This window comes from Melitaea cinxia, chromosome 11 (assembly GCF_905220565.1).
Source record: "Melitaea cinxia chromosome 11, ilMelCinx1.1, whole genome shotgun sequence".
Classification (NCBI taxonomy): Eukaryota; Metazoa; Arthropoda; class Insecta; order Lepidoptera; family Nymphalidae; genus Melitaea; species Melitaea cinxia.
In genome coordinates, this window is record NC_059404.1 from 10,913,854 (window position 1) to 10,930,341 (window position 16,488).

General features: G+C 33.9%; 1 protein-coding gene across 1 annotated transcript; it reads right to left on the bottom strand.

The window, feature by feature from the left end:
* Window positions 1-15,093: 15,093 nt before the first annotated feature.
* Window positions 15,094-16,059, bottom strand: LOC123657602. The gene has a single exon (XM_045593125.1). The coding sequence runs from the start codon at window positions 16,057-16,059 to the stop codon at window positions 15,094-15,096; it is 966 nt and encodes a 321-aa protein (XP_045449081.1).
* Window positions 16,060-16,488: the final 429 nt, after the last annotated feature.

A 16,488-nucleotide genomic window follows, 5' to 3' on the forward strand; every position in this document is an offset into this window, starting at 1 on the left:
CCATTAAGAAAACTCTAACTGTGATGAGTAAAGTTGAAACTTTGTACTAGTACAAGTACGCCTCATAACAACACTAAAATATTAGTGATACACATAAATAGAGTCAATTATGTACGTTTTAATTTAAAATTTAACAGTAGCTTCAGCTGGTAATTACATAAATTTTTACAATCCTAAAAAAAAATTTTTTTCAGGATGTAACCAAATGTAATCCTTCAAGAAAAGAAAAAGTTACTTTAATATATTTATCTAAAAACTGTATTTTTTCGTTAATGAGTCTTACTATTACTATAAAAAATATTGAATAATTTGATCATTAATAAGTAATATATTACACATATACTCGTAATAGTGATATCCAACCACATAAAGCAAAATGTGATCAAAAGGACAGACTCCATAAATGAAAAAACTGTGTATCGTTATACTCAATGTAATGAAACCAACATCTATCTCCTTTTGTACCCTACAATCCAATACGTTTCCAATGTATTAGTCCTACTAATAGAGTCATAACCCTAGTCCTTTGAACGGATGCCCGCTGATAAAGGAGGTTTGATCTTGAATGTACTCATAATGTCTCGGATTAGCTTCGATTTAACGTACATTTTCGAGTCTGTAGATAATAAATTGACTGAGAGTAAAACGGATAAATGTTTGTTCAATTATTAATTTCGTTTTGACTTATGTTTGAGTGAAATTGGATAATGCCTTGAGTGCTTTACGGACAGTTTTATAAGTAATAAATTAATATGATTTGTCAACCCATACCCCTCTTACAGTAAACCTATATATATTGGACATAATTCGGTTCATTAATAGGACTATTGAGGTATAAAATGAATAAATTAAAGCAGAATCCTTTAATCGTAATAATACGTTTATATGCCCTCACTTCCCGGCGTTCCCACTTATCCCGGCTGTCGCCAGTAGGTGCTGGATGAATACTGCGGAGAACTGGTATGTTTGGCTCGAACTTTCGGAGGCCTATGTCCAGCAGAGGACTGCTATTGGTTGAAGTAATGTGATGATGATGATGTATAAAATAGTGAGTGTAATTTATCTGAAATACGCTATATGTTTCATTTTTCCTATGTTTTTGTAGTATCGGTTTAAATTACTTTGTCGAACAGTTGCGCTTTTATCGACGTCATTTATAAAACTTACGCCGTAATTTAAACGACATTTTTTAAATTTATGATCGAAAATGATGAAAGTGCGTCATGTTTCGAATAACAAAATTACGATAATTTACTTCACTACTTTACAAAAAAAAAATGACATGTGATATTTTGACATTTTGATTATTTGACACTGACGAGGGGCTTAATCATTAGGCTTAAAGTCGTTCAGGGTGCAATGGAACGGGCTATATATGGGGTCTCTTTCAAAGAAAGGATCCGTAATGAGACTATTTGCGAGAGAACGAAAGTAACCAACATAGCCCACAGAATTAGTAAGTTGAAGTGGCAGTGGGCTATTCACCTGTGTCACAGGACCGTGGACCGCTGGAGCAGACGTGTCGGAGTGGAGAACAGGTGTTAGAAAACGCAGTGTGGGACGTCCTCCGGCCCACAGGATCGACGATATACTTAAGGTTGCCATGAGATGAGAACTTGGAGAGGCCTACGTCCAGTTGTGGACTGCCATAGGCTGAAGTGTATTTGCAATTTTTTCTTCCTATTCAAAATTTTATAACAAAAAATATTTTTCTTACAAAGTCAATAGTTAGATAAATGTATATACCTAGTTAAAGTTAAAAGCTGAAATTTACTATGTCCTCAAAAGACGTCTAGTCGAACCATTACAAAAGTAAGTTATAAACTGCGATAATTTGCGGATAACTGTTTTTTTGTGAAACATAAGAAAATATTAAAATACATATTTTTTACGATTTACGCATGTACTAAATATTTAATTGTGATAAGACACACTAACACCTGTGTCTACTACACTGAGGACGGCGATAAGCGTTAGTTCGTTAGCCGAGCGGTGGGTGCCTCTACAAGGACCATCTTGGAGCACAACCAAAAAAACACTTCGACAAGTGCGACATGTCGCTGGCAAGGCCTTTGCTCAAGATGCTAAGGGCATGCGTGGAGTCCAGGCCTATGAAATAATAACACCAGTCATGGAGTGTGTGATGTACATATAAATTACGCTAACCTGTAGAGGGCTAAGTATATACGTAGAAATGGTAATTAATTGTATGGAGTATAAATTTATATGTGTAAGTATATAATGTAATGTAAATATGTGTATTGCTGTGTGCTTGTATGAGTGTATGTGTATGTATACATAATAATTATAAAAAAATAGAAAAAAATCGTCAGCGCAGACCACGTTCTAGCTTTACTAGGCAGTCACAGGACTGTCGATTTGTAGTTTGAGTAATAAATCACCCGTGGCATGCAAACATATTGCATGATGCTTAATAAAAAGCATGAGCATTTTAGAGCCCGCGGATGTTAATTTTAAATAAATAAAAAAATTATCGTAAATAAATCGTAAAACATCAAAGTATTCGCAAATATTATCATCGAGCTCATAGTACATAACTATTTAACTATCAAGTATTCAAAATCTTGACTCAAGCCTGGAACTAAGTGGTTCAAACTGGTTAACACAATACATAATTAAACCAATCGTAAAGATCAACACTGAATATTATATAGCCTTTGTCCGTCAGTATGTCGGTCTCCAGTGGTTACGGTGCAGTGCATCTGTAAATAATAGATGACCCTAATATCAAACTTCGGTCCGTCGAGTGCAAATATCGTTGGAGCTCGATTATACTTGTTATTTTATTGTTCCTATAAAATACTCTACAACTAACGATCGATTACTATTATAAAAATCGATTTCTATCAAAATATATACAATATACTTATGAAAATCGTTACAAAATCTATTAATATTAATTGAATGTATTCATATTTGTTTATCTAATCAATTTTGAGCCATGCGATGTACTGTTGTACTGATGTAATGATAAGCAAGAACATATTTATAGATCATTGTTATCGGTAGTATAACTTACTGTATACATATGTAATGTAAGTACTATATAATGCACCGGCTTTTTAAGCAATTCCCAAGTAGTGTGGCTATTGAAAACCAATAGTAAAGTTCTCAACTAATAATCCTAATGTTCCAAACAATGCCTAGACCTAGAAGGTGACACAATACCTAGTAGGTGACACAAATTATCCGCTAATTTTAATTATTTTTGCAAAGACAACACATTGTGTTAATTTTTTAAAACGTAACCAGCCGTCATAATTGCATGATGAAATAATATCAATTAAACAAAACAAATTATGAAATGTTATATAATAGCAAAAAAATGTAGTTTCATGAGATTAAAAATTGTATTTATTATAACAATAAAATCGTAAATTTATGATAATAAAATCTTAAATAAAAGCTTAAATATTTGAACTTTGGATAAATAAATTGTATTTTATTTAATTGATAGATTTCACTTAAAACTTTATTCACAATTTTACAGCTTAAAATTAAAAACATACATGAAACAATAACGCACTCGTATATTAAATCAATATACTTCGATGTGAGTCAGCCTTAAGCTTGTATGTCGTCGTAAAGAAAACAAACCGCTACAACTTACAGCCGCGTGCCGCGGTGGATATTAAATTCTTGCTGTTTTCTTATTTCGCTTTCTTTTATTTTATCAACAATTTGCGGGCGAGTCACGTCTTATAACTTTTATATAATAAAAAAAGTTTAAAAAGTATAATTATGATACATGCGACAAATTTTTGTAAAGTTTGACATAGTGTGGTTCATTTAGATTTTTTATTTATTTATATGAGACTAGCTGCTGCCCGCGATGTCATCTACGTGAACGCTGTACAGTACCAAAAATACCTACGATTATACGTTTTAAAATAACATTCATTTACCCGTTTCTTCTTTACATTTCATATCTACAGAAAAATCTCATAGATGGCGCTGCTTTAAAATTGTCTTGTCTACTTATATTCATTTAATTATGTTTATCGGCTTAGTTACTTATATTGCGTGATTTTTATAGTGTGAAGCTAGCTTATATAGCATGGTTAGTAACATAATAACAACAACATTCAAATGTGCGTCATTAGATTACACGTTGTTACAGAATGTGTTGAAAAAATAAAGGTTCGTTGTTCGTTCCCCGTAGGTGATAGCGTGATAATTTGTAGCCTATATGTTGACCCGACTTCTTAATAATATTCGTGCCAAATTTGAAGTAAATCCATGCAGTACTTTTTGAGTTTATCCCGGACATACATACAGACAAACAGACAAAAATTCTAAAAACTATATTTTTGGCTTTGGTATCGATTGTAGATCACACCCCAAGTATTCTTTAAAAAAAATTTGCATTGTACAGTTTTAACTTTCCTACCATTTTATTATATGTATAGATAGGTGTAACGCTAAGGTAACGCTACCTACTAACAATAAGGCACAATGTGTACATATATTTTATATGCGTTTGAAAGTCGCTGTTGCGTGGAATTACAATTAAAAAGATTTCAAATGGAAAAGTTTAAAATAGTTTGGTAAATCCTACACCTCAGATTCTTCATTTAAGATTCTCGATCTGAAGTTAATTACTGTTACGTGTACTCATACTATATATATTTACATGCTTAGCGATGAACGGAAGCTTAATTCAATTTCAAGAAAAACAAAGAAATATCAAGTGAATAATATTAAATGAATGTAACTTATAGGAAGTGTATTTAACAATAAGTGATTCTTTTGAGAAACAAAACGCTTTCTCATCTAGACACAGGTACTGTTTTCAGCGTATTACACCAACTTTATGTAACCTTGTTGTCTTACGTAGCAATGCAATATATTAGTCATAGGCCTTTTTCCCAACGTAGGAGAAGGATCAGAGCTTAATCCACTACGCTGCTCCAATGCGGGTCGCGGATATATTCCCTACTATGAGTACCGATCGCTATGAGGTGTACATAATAACAATCGGTACCGACGGCTTAATATGCTCTCCGAGGCACGGTGGAGAGTCGTGTAAAAAAGACTTCACAAAAACCCAGTCAACGGCAAACATCTGCATGGCCAATACAAATGTTTGTCATGTGCGGGGATCGAACCCGCAACCACCAGCCACAAACCAGTTACGCTAGCGCGTCGTGATATATATTTACTACGATCATCGACAACGATTTTATAAATTATTATTTCAACAATAAACAATGAAAGTTTCTGTACAAATTAATACGAATATTAAATCAATAAGGCTATTGACCCAGACGAAATCACTGCAGACCAGCCCTGTTTAATTTGCGTAAACTTGCATAATTACTATAATGTAATTCGTGCTCGACCACTAATGGGGGTAAATTGCTGCGTTGAACACACCCTTGAGTCGTTCAGTCGCATATAAAAAGGATAGATGCCGACTCCTACATACACACACATACTCATACTCATTTCGCATATTGTCTTTTTATGGTGAATCTTTTCACACTCATTTTAATTAATCTATTATTTTGATATGGTTTATTAAGTAAAATAAAATTATAACTTACTAGTGGACCTGACAGACTTCTATCTTGCGATTACCAAGCACACTGCCAAAGCTTAAGACGACACCTTAATCATCTAGCGCTATGAAATAAAATTTCGACATATTCTCATGCTTACCGAACACACAAAAAACCTGCCAAGTGCGAGTTGGATTCGCGCACCGAGGGTTCCGTACAAACAAAATTATTAAAAATATTTTTATTGTGATGTCACTAAAAATGTATTCTTTTCACAATTTTTCCTTTATCTGTGCTATAAGACGTTGCTTCGTACCAAATTTCACGGTATGTACACTGTAGGTTTGGATTCCTTTGCGAGGTCGAAGATTTGAAGCATATTTTATTATTGCGTTTACTTAGAAGTTTGATTTTTTCACAACTCCAAGGGACAGTAGACCTGAGTATTTGATATGAAATTCAGCTTGATACCTCCACGCGTTAATGAAAAAAAGGATCTTGACAGACATGTGGACAGCGGATTCCGTTTTTTTTTTTTTTTTTTTGAGGTACTGAACCCTAAAAATGTATAAAAGTCAGATTCGGAGGAATGCGACTACAGACAACAATATTTTAGGATACGAAATTTTTGGATTAAAATAAACTAGTTACACGCGTGCGAAAAATTCGCATTAAGTATAATAATTATCATTTTACAAAATTATAAAAAATTATTTATACGTGAGTTGATTTGAAATTGAATAAAAAATGTTGACATTGCTTCAAAATTAAAGCCGTCATATATTTATAATTTTATAGTTAATTAATTTACAAAAAAAAAGTTATAACAATCTTTTTTTTTTGTTGTTGTCGCCGGTAGAGCAAACAACTATCTATAAAATAATATATAATTTATGTGGAATAATTGTGAGGCTTTTTCTAAAAAGGGGGGCAAGCATCTTAAGCCTTAGCGTATTAATATATATGATGTGACAGTTAATCTTCATAGTGATTTTGATATTGCATAAAAATGTTAATAAATAAATCATATTTTAATTTCCATTCAACAACGTTTTACTAACTGAATAATTGACAGTTGATGGGCGTAGCCATTAATTTAATTTATCTTTCGAAGAAACAATGATATAAATCTACACGTACTTTCAATTCTCTTTGGAAATTACAAAATTAATTACAGAATTTGTATATTGGTATTGTTTGGGTTCATAATTTCCCTCGGGCGATCTTTGGAATACTTGTTCTAAGAAATTAGGAGTTTTATTTGAAAAAATAAAATAAATATTATATTTATTGAATAAGGTACTTTATTATATATTATATTATAGTTTTTTTTTTATTTCGTTATTTTTTTACTGACAAAAATGTTACAATTTTTTCTTTGTTTTTGATACATTAAAACAATATTGACTACGACAATTTCAAATTACATAATGTTACGAGTATCAAAATAGGTTAATAAGCAACATAATATCAAAACATATAAATTTCATAATAAGCTAAAAATGTCAGGTAGTAATAATATGTAATATAATATGTCTTCAGTTGACTGACTTCTCCTCTATGAGGCTTTTATGTGATTTTTAAGCTACTTTTTGAATTTATCTCAGTTCTTGATTTTGTTTCACCACCTTTCTTAGCATACAGACACATACGTCGGAGTATATTCTGACACTTATAGTTTCGCCACCTTGAGGTAATACGGCTTTATTCAGTATCTAAGATAAGGCATGTGTACACACACGTACCTTATCTAGAATCATTAATATAAAACCGAGGTATGGGTATGCAGTCCTGTTTTGCTCTGAGTAAATATATAATTTATCGAAACATTATATTTTGGTTATTTGTTTGAGTTGTCCCTTGTGAGTCTTCCCACTATACATTATAGAGCGCATCTCAACACCCTTTAGTCTTTATAAGAATATTATCGCTAACATACTGTGGCAATGCGTGGCTATCTTCATTCCAACCAAATATTTCCCTGTATAGGAATAAAGTCTTTGACCTGTAAAGGAACGTTTAACGGTTGTTGGTTTCGTGTTTAAGCATAGCGCCCCATTTTATATTACTTTTAGAAATTATACATCTGTTTGTTGTAGTAATATCAAAAGACCAACCATCAAAAAATATTTTTAATGGAAGTAAATATTCTACATCAAATTGTCGCAGAGTAAACGAGGCTTAAGTCGGCTTATGGTGGGCAGTGAGAACTCTGTGGCGAGTAACCTAATAATGCGCTTATTCGTCCGTTCTTGTTTTATTCATGAGCCCCTTCTGGTTCCGATTAGTTAACAGTGATGTAAAATATTAACCTAAGTAGCTTAGACCTAAACAACAGCTGCCAGGCATTTGGGGTTTGTTTATGTTTAAGAGTAAAAGTCGAGTGATAACTTTTAATCTACTTTAGTACTTTCAAATTTATTTTCATTGTTTGTTATTTAACTATATTTAGGTAGGGCACAGCAAAGTATGTGATAACCTACTGTGTACACTGCCCATCTGGGAAAGTACCTCAACCTAACTGAAGATCACAACTAAGTAAATAATGCTCCTTTGCAAGTACGGCGGCCAGAGCTCCTGGGGAGAATTGGGCGTAAGGTCGGTAACGCGCTTTCAATGGTTCTAGTATTGCAGGTCGGCTACGGTAACCGCTTCCAATCATATGGGTCGTACATTTGTTAGCCGACTCAGTCGTATAAAAAAAAACTAATTTTCTGTTAATACGTATTTAACTTAAGTAATATATAGATATATATATACCTTGAATAAAAGGAGGAAGTTGATCAATTAAAAAAGAATACACTGTGTGTATGCCATAGAGATTTATTTATTTAATTATTCAGCTAGATTGTGGACTCGACTTTATAAAAGATCACTGATCGACTTTATGAAAGATCACATTAACTGAGATAGGGCACAGCAGGAATTTCCTGCTCAAAATATGGAGCAGCCCGACTGGGGTAGTACCTCGACCTTACAGAAGATCACAGCTAAATAATACTGCTTTCAAGCAGTATTGTGTTCCTGTTGGTGAGTAAGGTGGCCAGAGCTCCTGGGGGAGGGGGGGGGATTGGGGATTTGGTCGGCAACGCGCTTGCGATGCTTCTGGTGTTGCAGGCGTCTATAAGCTACGGTAATCTCTTAACATCAGGTGAGCCATACGCTTGTTTACCGACCTAGTGATATAAAAAAAAAGATAACGCTATTGTTCTTAAGGATTCCATTTATTTTAAGAGAATCACGTTTAAGCATTTAATGTTATACAGATGGTTGATCTTAAACTTTTAGCTTTAATCTGCGGAACATTTGTTGGAGATGGAATAACGACAGAAACAAAGAGCCTAACCATTAAATAATTTTTCCTTAAAGTTTTTTCAGTTAATTTTTATTTTATTTAAATATTTCCTGCTATTTAAACGAAAGTCTTTATTAAACGTCAGACAGTTAACAAATTACGAAATTTTAATTTACAATATGGACTGATATTTTTCTAAGCGTTGTCGAAAAACAACAGCTGTTATTTCATTATTAATAATCGATAAATCAGACCCCATAGATAGTCCATTACAATATGATATTTTAACCCAACATCTCTTTAGCAGCAAAATTGTCTACAAGTATTTAAAATAAATCTACAGGTATTTAAAATAATTTACAAGTATAATTTAAACCATTTTATTAAAAATATGGTTCTCCCACTTTGTGAAAATATATGTTAACTTGAGTTGCTTTGAAAACCCTGCGGTCACCAACCCGCCTGCCCAGCGTGGTGACTATGGACAAAACACATGAGTTCAAGCCATTTTTGGCGTGAACTTGTGGAGGCCTATGTCCAGTAGTGGACTGCGAAAGGCTGCTGTGATGATGATGATGATGATGATGAGTCGCTTATAACTGTAGAATGTGTTTAACCTAGTAGTACCACTAGTAGCTAGCAGTAGCTCTAAAATTATTTTATGTGAAATAAGAAGAGTGCATAAAAGTGCTTCCTAAGTTCTCATATATAGAAGTTTTGTAATTACTTAAACTTTCATTAGACTCAAGACTACGGTGTGAAATGCGGTCAAGACTGTTTCACTTCGTGAAATAAATCCGAACAAATTCTCAGAAAGAATTATTATACAGTTGTAAAACTTTGTAATTCAATTGTTCTCAAAAAAAGGTTTATTGAAACATTTTGGATTTGAATAGAATTAATAATACTCGGACTTATACCTTGAATTGAAATTCCAATATTTGTATACCGCGTGTATTATACTTTGGATACTAAACTTTTTTTTTTTTTAATTATACTATTTTTTTAATTATACTATTACGAAATAAACTTTATCAAGCTCTGTCAATTTTGAATAGATCGAATAATTTTTATAGTTCTGTTCAAAAACTGGCTATCAATAGAACTATGATAAAATCACTCAAAATATTATTTATATTCTCAAATTTTTTTTTTTAATTGAGTGTAATGTGATGTATTAAATAATAATTTTAACCATGAGTAGGGATGGAAGATCCTGTAAAAACTAAGCAAATAAATCGAATAAAATATGTTTTAGAATTATAAATACATTTAGGAAAAAAAATTATATAAATAACGCATGAAAGGCCATATCACTGGCATATATCAGTGACCTTTTTCAGGCGAAATCACACACACAAATATCAGGATATCGCAGTCAATTGCTGGACGAAGGCCTCATCAAGTTCGCACCAAACATCCCGGTTTTCCGCAATCCTTATCCAGCCTCCACCGGCAATCTTACGTAGGTCTTTGGTCAACGGGGCTGGAAAACGTCCCACACTTCGTTTGCCAACACGCGATCTCCATTCCAGGACACGTCTGCTCTAGCGACCTTTACTTAAATAAAAAAAGTACAGTTATCTCACTAGTTCCGATATAGGTGCACTTTTTTTTATTATCTTTAAGCTAACTCAATTGTTAACTGTACTGAACCAATTTATATATTATATTTTTGTGAGTGGTTATAATTAATTAACCAATAAAAACCTTCTTTTGGATTTTCCAAGATATATATTTTTTATACAACAAGTTTGACAAATAAGCTTACGGCTCACCTGATGGTAAGCGATTACCATAGCTTATAGACGCCTGCAACACCAAGCGTTGCCGAGCCTACCCCCAATTCCCCCTAGGAGCTCTGATCACCTTAATCACGAACAGGAACACGACACTCCTTGAAAACAGGCACGCAAAGCAAAAGCAAAAGGCACGAGCAATTTTAAGCCCGTGGATGTTGTACATTCCAAAAAAACATTCCTTAAGTATAAAGTTATAAAACAATGCTATATAATGTTTATGCGATTTGATTACAGCGTGTTTAAAAGCACTATGTTCTTGGTGGATCGGCCTAAAAACCGCAGGCTTCCTTTGGCGAGCCGCCAGACCGCTTGACACATCTACAGTTCACTTTACGACGCACTGCTCGAGAGGCGGACGGACGCGGAAAAAACCTGTAAGTCATAAGGAAATGGAATTACCGAGAACTCGGTAAATCACTCGCGATTAATCGAGAAAAGAACTTCGTATAAAAAGTTTTATCGTGAATTAATGAGGCTGACTAGAAATGTTGCGAAAGTTTTAAATCGAATAAAAGTAGCGACCGATTGATTTTATCGTATTTTTTTTTACATTTAAACTAAAATATTTGCCATATGAAATTATAATACCTTTGTTAGTTTCTTTTTTAATATATTCAGTACGTTTACTACACATATATTTATTTAAACTACTTACGCTCAGTGTGTAGTGTGTGTGTGTGTGTTACACACATTTTAAACTACTTTACGAACTTTCAATAAATGAAAATATATAATTGACTGCAATATGTCATTATTTACATAAAAACCGTACAGTAATTGTAGTACCTTGATCAACAGATTAAAAAAAGGTACTTAGGGTGACACAAAAAAGTTATAACTACTGCGTATGGTATGTGGATGATAATAAGTAATTTACTACATTATTTTTATTTTATTTTATTTTATTTTATTTGGATAGCTTACAGCTTATTATAACTATAACTCATACAGAATATGAATAAAAAAAAAGCTAATAACAAGCTATCACATGTAGAAACTAAAAAAATCTATATAATGCTAAATAAGAATAGTTAGTTACCAGTGTGCACAGATTCCATCATAGATTTAACAATCGCCATTTTTATGGTACTGATACTCCCATGGAATAAGTCGATATCAACATTAATATTATTGCATGCCCGACAAGCTCTATTAAGTACACTATTCTGTCGGTAGTTTGTACCTGAGGATGGAATAATAAACGGCTTATAAGTATTGTTACGAGATGCACGTGACGGTATCCTGAACAACACTCTATGCAGCAGATCAGGGCAGTCGATTACAGCTCTTACTATTTTGAGAAGGAAAGTAATATCTAAAACACTGCGTCTTAAGAAGAGAGGCAACAGGTGAAATTTCGAACAACGCTCGTTATATGTCATATTGGGAATGCGGAATTTGAAATTTAAAACTCGCGTAAACCTTTTCTGAATTTGTTCAATTGAATTAATATATATGTCATATCTAGGATTCCAAATGACACTTGCGTACTCAAGATGACTCCGGACATAAGCACAATAAATAACTTTTACTGTTTTCATTCTCTTGAAGGACTTAGACATACGAATTACAAAGCCCAGAGCTCTAGATGCTTTGTTTACAATATTGGTTATATGTTTGACGAAAACCAGTTTACTATCAATGACTACGCCTAAATCACTTGTATTATAATTCAAAGTTAGCTTTTGATTACCAATAAAATAATTAGATCTAAAAGGCTGGATTTTACGAGTAAAGCTAATGAAAAAGCATTTAGATACATTAAGGTGAAGTTTATTAATAAAACAGTAACTATCTAAACTCAACAAATCATCTTGAAGTTTTTTAGCATCATTCTCATTATTAACTACTCGAAAATTTTTCATATCATCTGCGAAAAGCAGGGCGTGAGAATGAGAAAAGCATTGTTCAATATCGTTGATAAATATCGTGAATAATAGTGGGCCCAACAAAGATCCCTGAGGTACTCCCGAGGGGATTTTGATCCAAGAAGACATGTAACCCTTTAACACTACCGCTTGGGATCTATTTTGAATGTATGAAGTGAACCATCGAAACAGATCACCCCTGATACCAATTTTCTGGAGCTTCATCAAAAGCATTTTATGATCTAGGCGGTCAAAGGCTTTTGCGTAGTCAGTGTAAATGACATCAACTTGATTACCCTGGTCCATCTGATGTGAAATAAAATCAGTAAAAACAGCTAGATTAGTCGCTGTCGATCTATTCCTTAGAAACCCATGTTGATGAGGTGTAAAATAAGATTTTAAACTGCTAGAAACCTGGTTATGAACTATGCGCTCCAATACTTTTGCTAAGTGACAAAGCTTAGAGATCGGTCTATAGTTTTCAATGCAGTTTTTAGGACCTTTCTTGTGTATCGGGGTTACATATGCGAGCTTCCATTTAGATGGCATAACACCTTCACGAAGAGATCTTCTAAAAAGGATGGAAACAGGAACACAAAGTTCATTAGCACAGTTAACTATAAAAATTGCAGGCAGATCATCAGGTCCTGCAGTTTTATTGAGATCAAGGCCTTTGAGGAATTTGAGAATTTCAAGTTCATTGACGTCTAAAGAGGCTATATCACTAGGAATGTCAAGAGTATAATCGATAATGTAATCCTCGATGGAAAGATCAGAACAGGAATTACGAGTTAAAAAGGTTGAGCTAAAATAATTAGAAAAAAGATTGCTGATTCCTTGACCATCACAACAGGACCTACCTTGATAGGACATATTAGAGGGTATAGAAGAACTGGTCCGCATGCTTTTATTGAAAGTCCAAAATGCTTTAGGATTAGATGCAATGGAGTTCTCAATATGAGATAGATAATTACGATAAGACTCCACTTCCACTTTTTTCGCTCGATCACGAAGTAGTTTATAAGTTTGTTCATCAGATTTGTTGCCATAGGTTTTAAACTTACGATGAAATTTCGATTTTTCTTTGAGAATTTTTATTAATGGGGTGGTATACCATGGAGGGTATTTCATTTTGGTGGCAAGTTTAATAGGCACAAATTTATCCCTTAATCCATAAATTATATCGTAGAAGGCAGTAACCGCGTCATCAACAGAACCTCGGCCGAGAACCTCAAACCAATCAGTTTCCATCAAGCATGAACGTATTGTGTCATAATTAGCACGCCGATACAAATAAATAGACTGTCTAGAGGGTGTGAGCGGAATGACATCAGCAAAAGTCGCAGTAATTTCCAGGGCTTTATGATGAGGATCTTCAGGCACTAGAGGATCAAGACACGCTTGTACTACCAGTAAATCGTTGGAAAATACTAGATCTAATATTCGATTATAGTTATTGTTAATAAAATTGAACTGATCTAGACCACAATATTGTATAGTATTAACAAAATCAATAGCGCTTTGACTGGAAAGTTGTGTGACTACAGGCCCGCGTCCAATTGTACCCCAGTCAATAATACTCATATTGAAATCCCCCATTACTATATATTTGTCTGAAGGATTACCATCAATGATCGAGATAAGTTTATCGGAAAAAGCAGATAATTGCGTAGCAAAATTATTACCCAATTTTTCTTCACACAAATAAATAGCACACATATTTAAATTAAACGTATTATTCCGTTTCGACTGAACCCTAAAACCTTTGGTAACGTGAATTGTAAACCATAAATCCTCAGCACTAGATTACCATTGCGGCTTAAAAGTAACTAATAAATCCCGCCGCGCCGCTAGTAGTACCCCACCACCCCGTGTTTGACGAGTTCTTGAATAATTTCTGTCACGGCGCCACACAACATACCGTTCGTCAAAAAGTTCACTATCCGATATCCCATCCAAGAGCCAAGTTTCCGTCAATGCAACAATATCATAATTGTTTAATCTTATATTACGCAAAAAAACATCTGTTTTACTTCTCAGTCCTCTCACATTTTGATAATAGATAGTTAAATTACTGTCATTAGCCATTTACACTGCCCCAAACAACAACAAAATAAAGTGACAAAATAACAAATTGCATGTCTCAAGAAAATTACAAAAGCAAAATACATTAGTTGTTATTACACAAATAAAGATATTCATCATTAATCCATCACGAAAAATTATTATTGTACATACTAGTAAATAAATTAAATCCATCCGCAATACCATAATAAAATAACAAAAGCACAAAATAACACAAATAGTTTTAATAATATATACCCATGCAGGGTAGTTCGAAATAACTTGTTCGGCAATATATAACGCATCCGATTGAATAATAAGAACGATTCCATGGGAGTTCAAAGAGTGGGCCGCTGTCATTTGCAATATGACAAACAACTCCAATAGTGAGTTATAATATAAAAAAGACGTAATAAGCAGTAAAGAGTAAAATATAATTACTAAGGATCGTGTGCACACTATGACAAATATAAAAAATAGATTAAAAGATATAAAGAGAAAATTAACAAAAATAGAAATTGAACGAATACGTAGTAAGTGAACTAGTTTAAATCAAATCCTGAATTATTTAGGTTAGCACCGATTTTTTCAAGGTCACTTTCCTTCATGATGGGTATCACTGGAGACGTGGAGTTCTTTCTGGTGAAGATTTTAGCATGCTTAACCCAGACATACTGTATATTATTTTCTCTTGCGAGTGCTTTAGCTTTTGTCAGCAATTGCTTATTACGAGTAGTCAGATGATCGTTGACATATATTTTCTGTGACCCCTGCAATCCGATATCAGCAGGAGTAAACGATTTTTGTCGAGCCGCTGCCACAAAATCCTCTTTACTATACTTATTAATGAAAGACACCAAGATAGATTTGGCGTTTGATGCTCTGCCTCGTGATGGAATCCTAGTTACAAAATTGATATTCTGCCTCGCAACTGGATACATTACTAGGTTTCCAATTTTTCCGACAATGTCAAAGAGATTTTCCGTCGCCTTTTGTGGTACACCCTTGATTTCGACATTATTTGTTCGGAGCCATTGTTCATTAGTATGCATGTCTTCTTCAAGTGCTCCCACTCGTGACTTAAGCGAACTTAGCTCATCTTTGAAGTTTTCCACTATCTGCACCTTCTGTTCAAGCAATTTTATTTTGTTGGTAAGACTTTCCTCAACCACTTTGAACTGTGCGATGTCCTTCTTGATTAAATCAACATCAGCAGCCAAACTTTGAAGGGGTGATAGTTTGAGGTTGATCTTATCTAACTCCTGCATGACGTTCTCAAGGGTTAGAGAGCGTTGAGGTGTTAGCGAACCAGGTGAAGCAGTAGTCTTACCTGTTGCTTTATTAGATGGCTTGCAAGTGGAACATCGCCAATGAAATTTACGATCACCAAGCTTTCGGTATCCTTGTTCAGTAATCCCGCCACAAGCAAAATGAAAGCTCTGTGCACATGAATTACACATCACACCATCATGTACTGATTCTTGGCAACGACCGCAAAGAGAATCCATGATGAAAGGAAATAAAATAAAATATAGCTATGGTGCGACCCACTGGCTTAACAAGCCCTGAATACGGAGAACAGGCGTAAAAACAAAGAAGTCGTGCGTACCGTATCGAGCCAAGAGGCGTACTGGATATATTTATATCTTTAATCTTATACTATTAAACGGGCAATTCTTGTATATATCTATCTATCTATATATTTATAAAAGCGAAAGGTCACGTCGTGTTTCGTGATGAGTCATCACGAAATCTCCGAAACTATAACACCTAAAAACTTAAAATTTGGCAGATAGATTCCTTATAGAGCGTAAACATTCGCTAAGAACGGATTACACGAAACTCGACCTCTAAGGGGATAAAAGATTTCTCTTTTATCCCCTTAGAGGTCGAGAGGTCATTGACTCACTCATCACGAGAACTCAAAAATCGCTGGA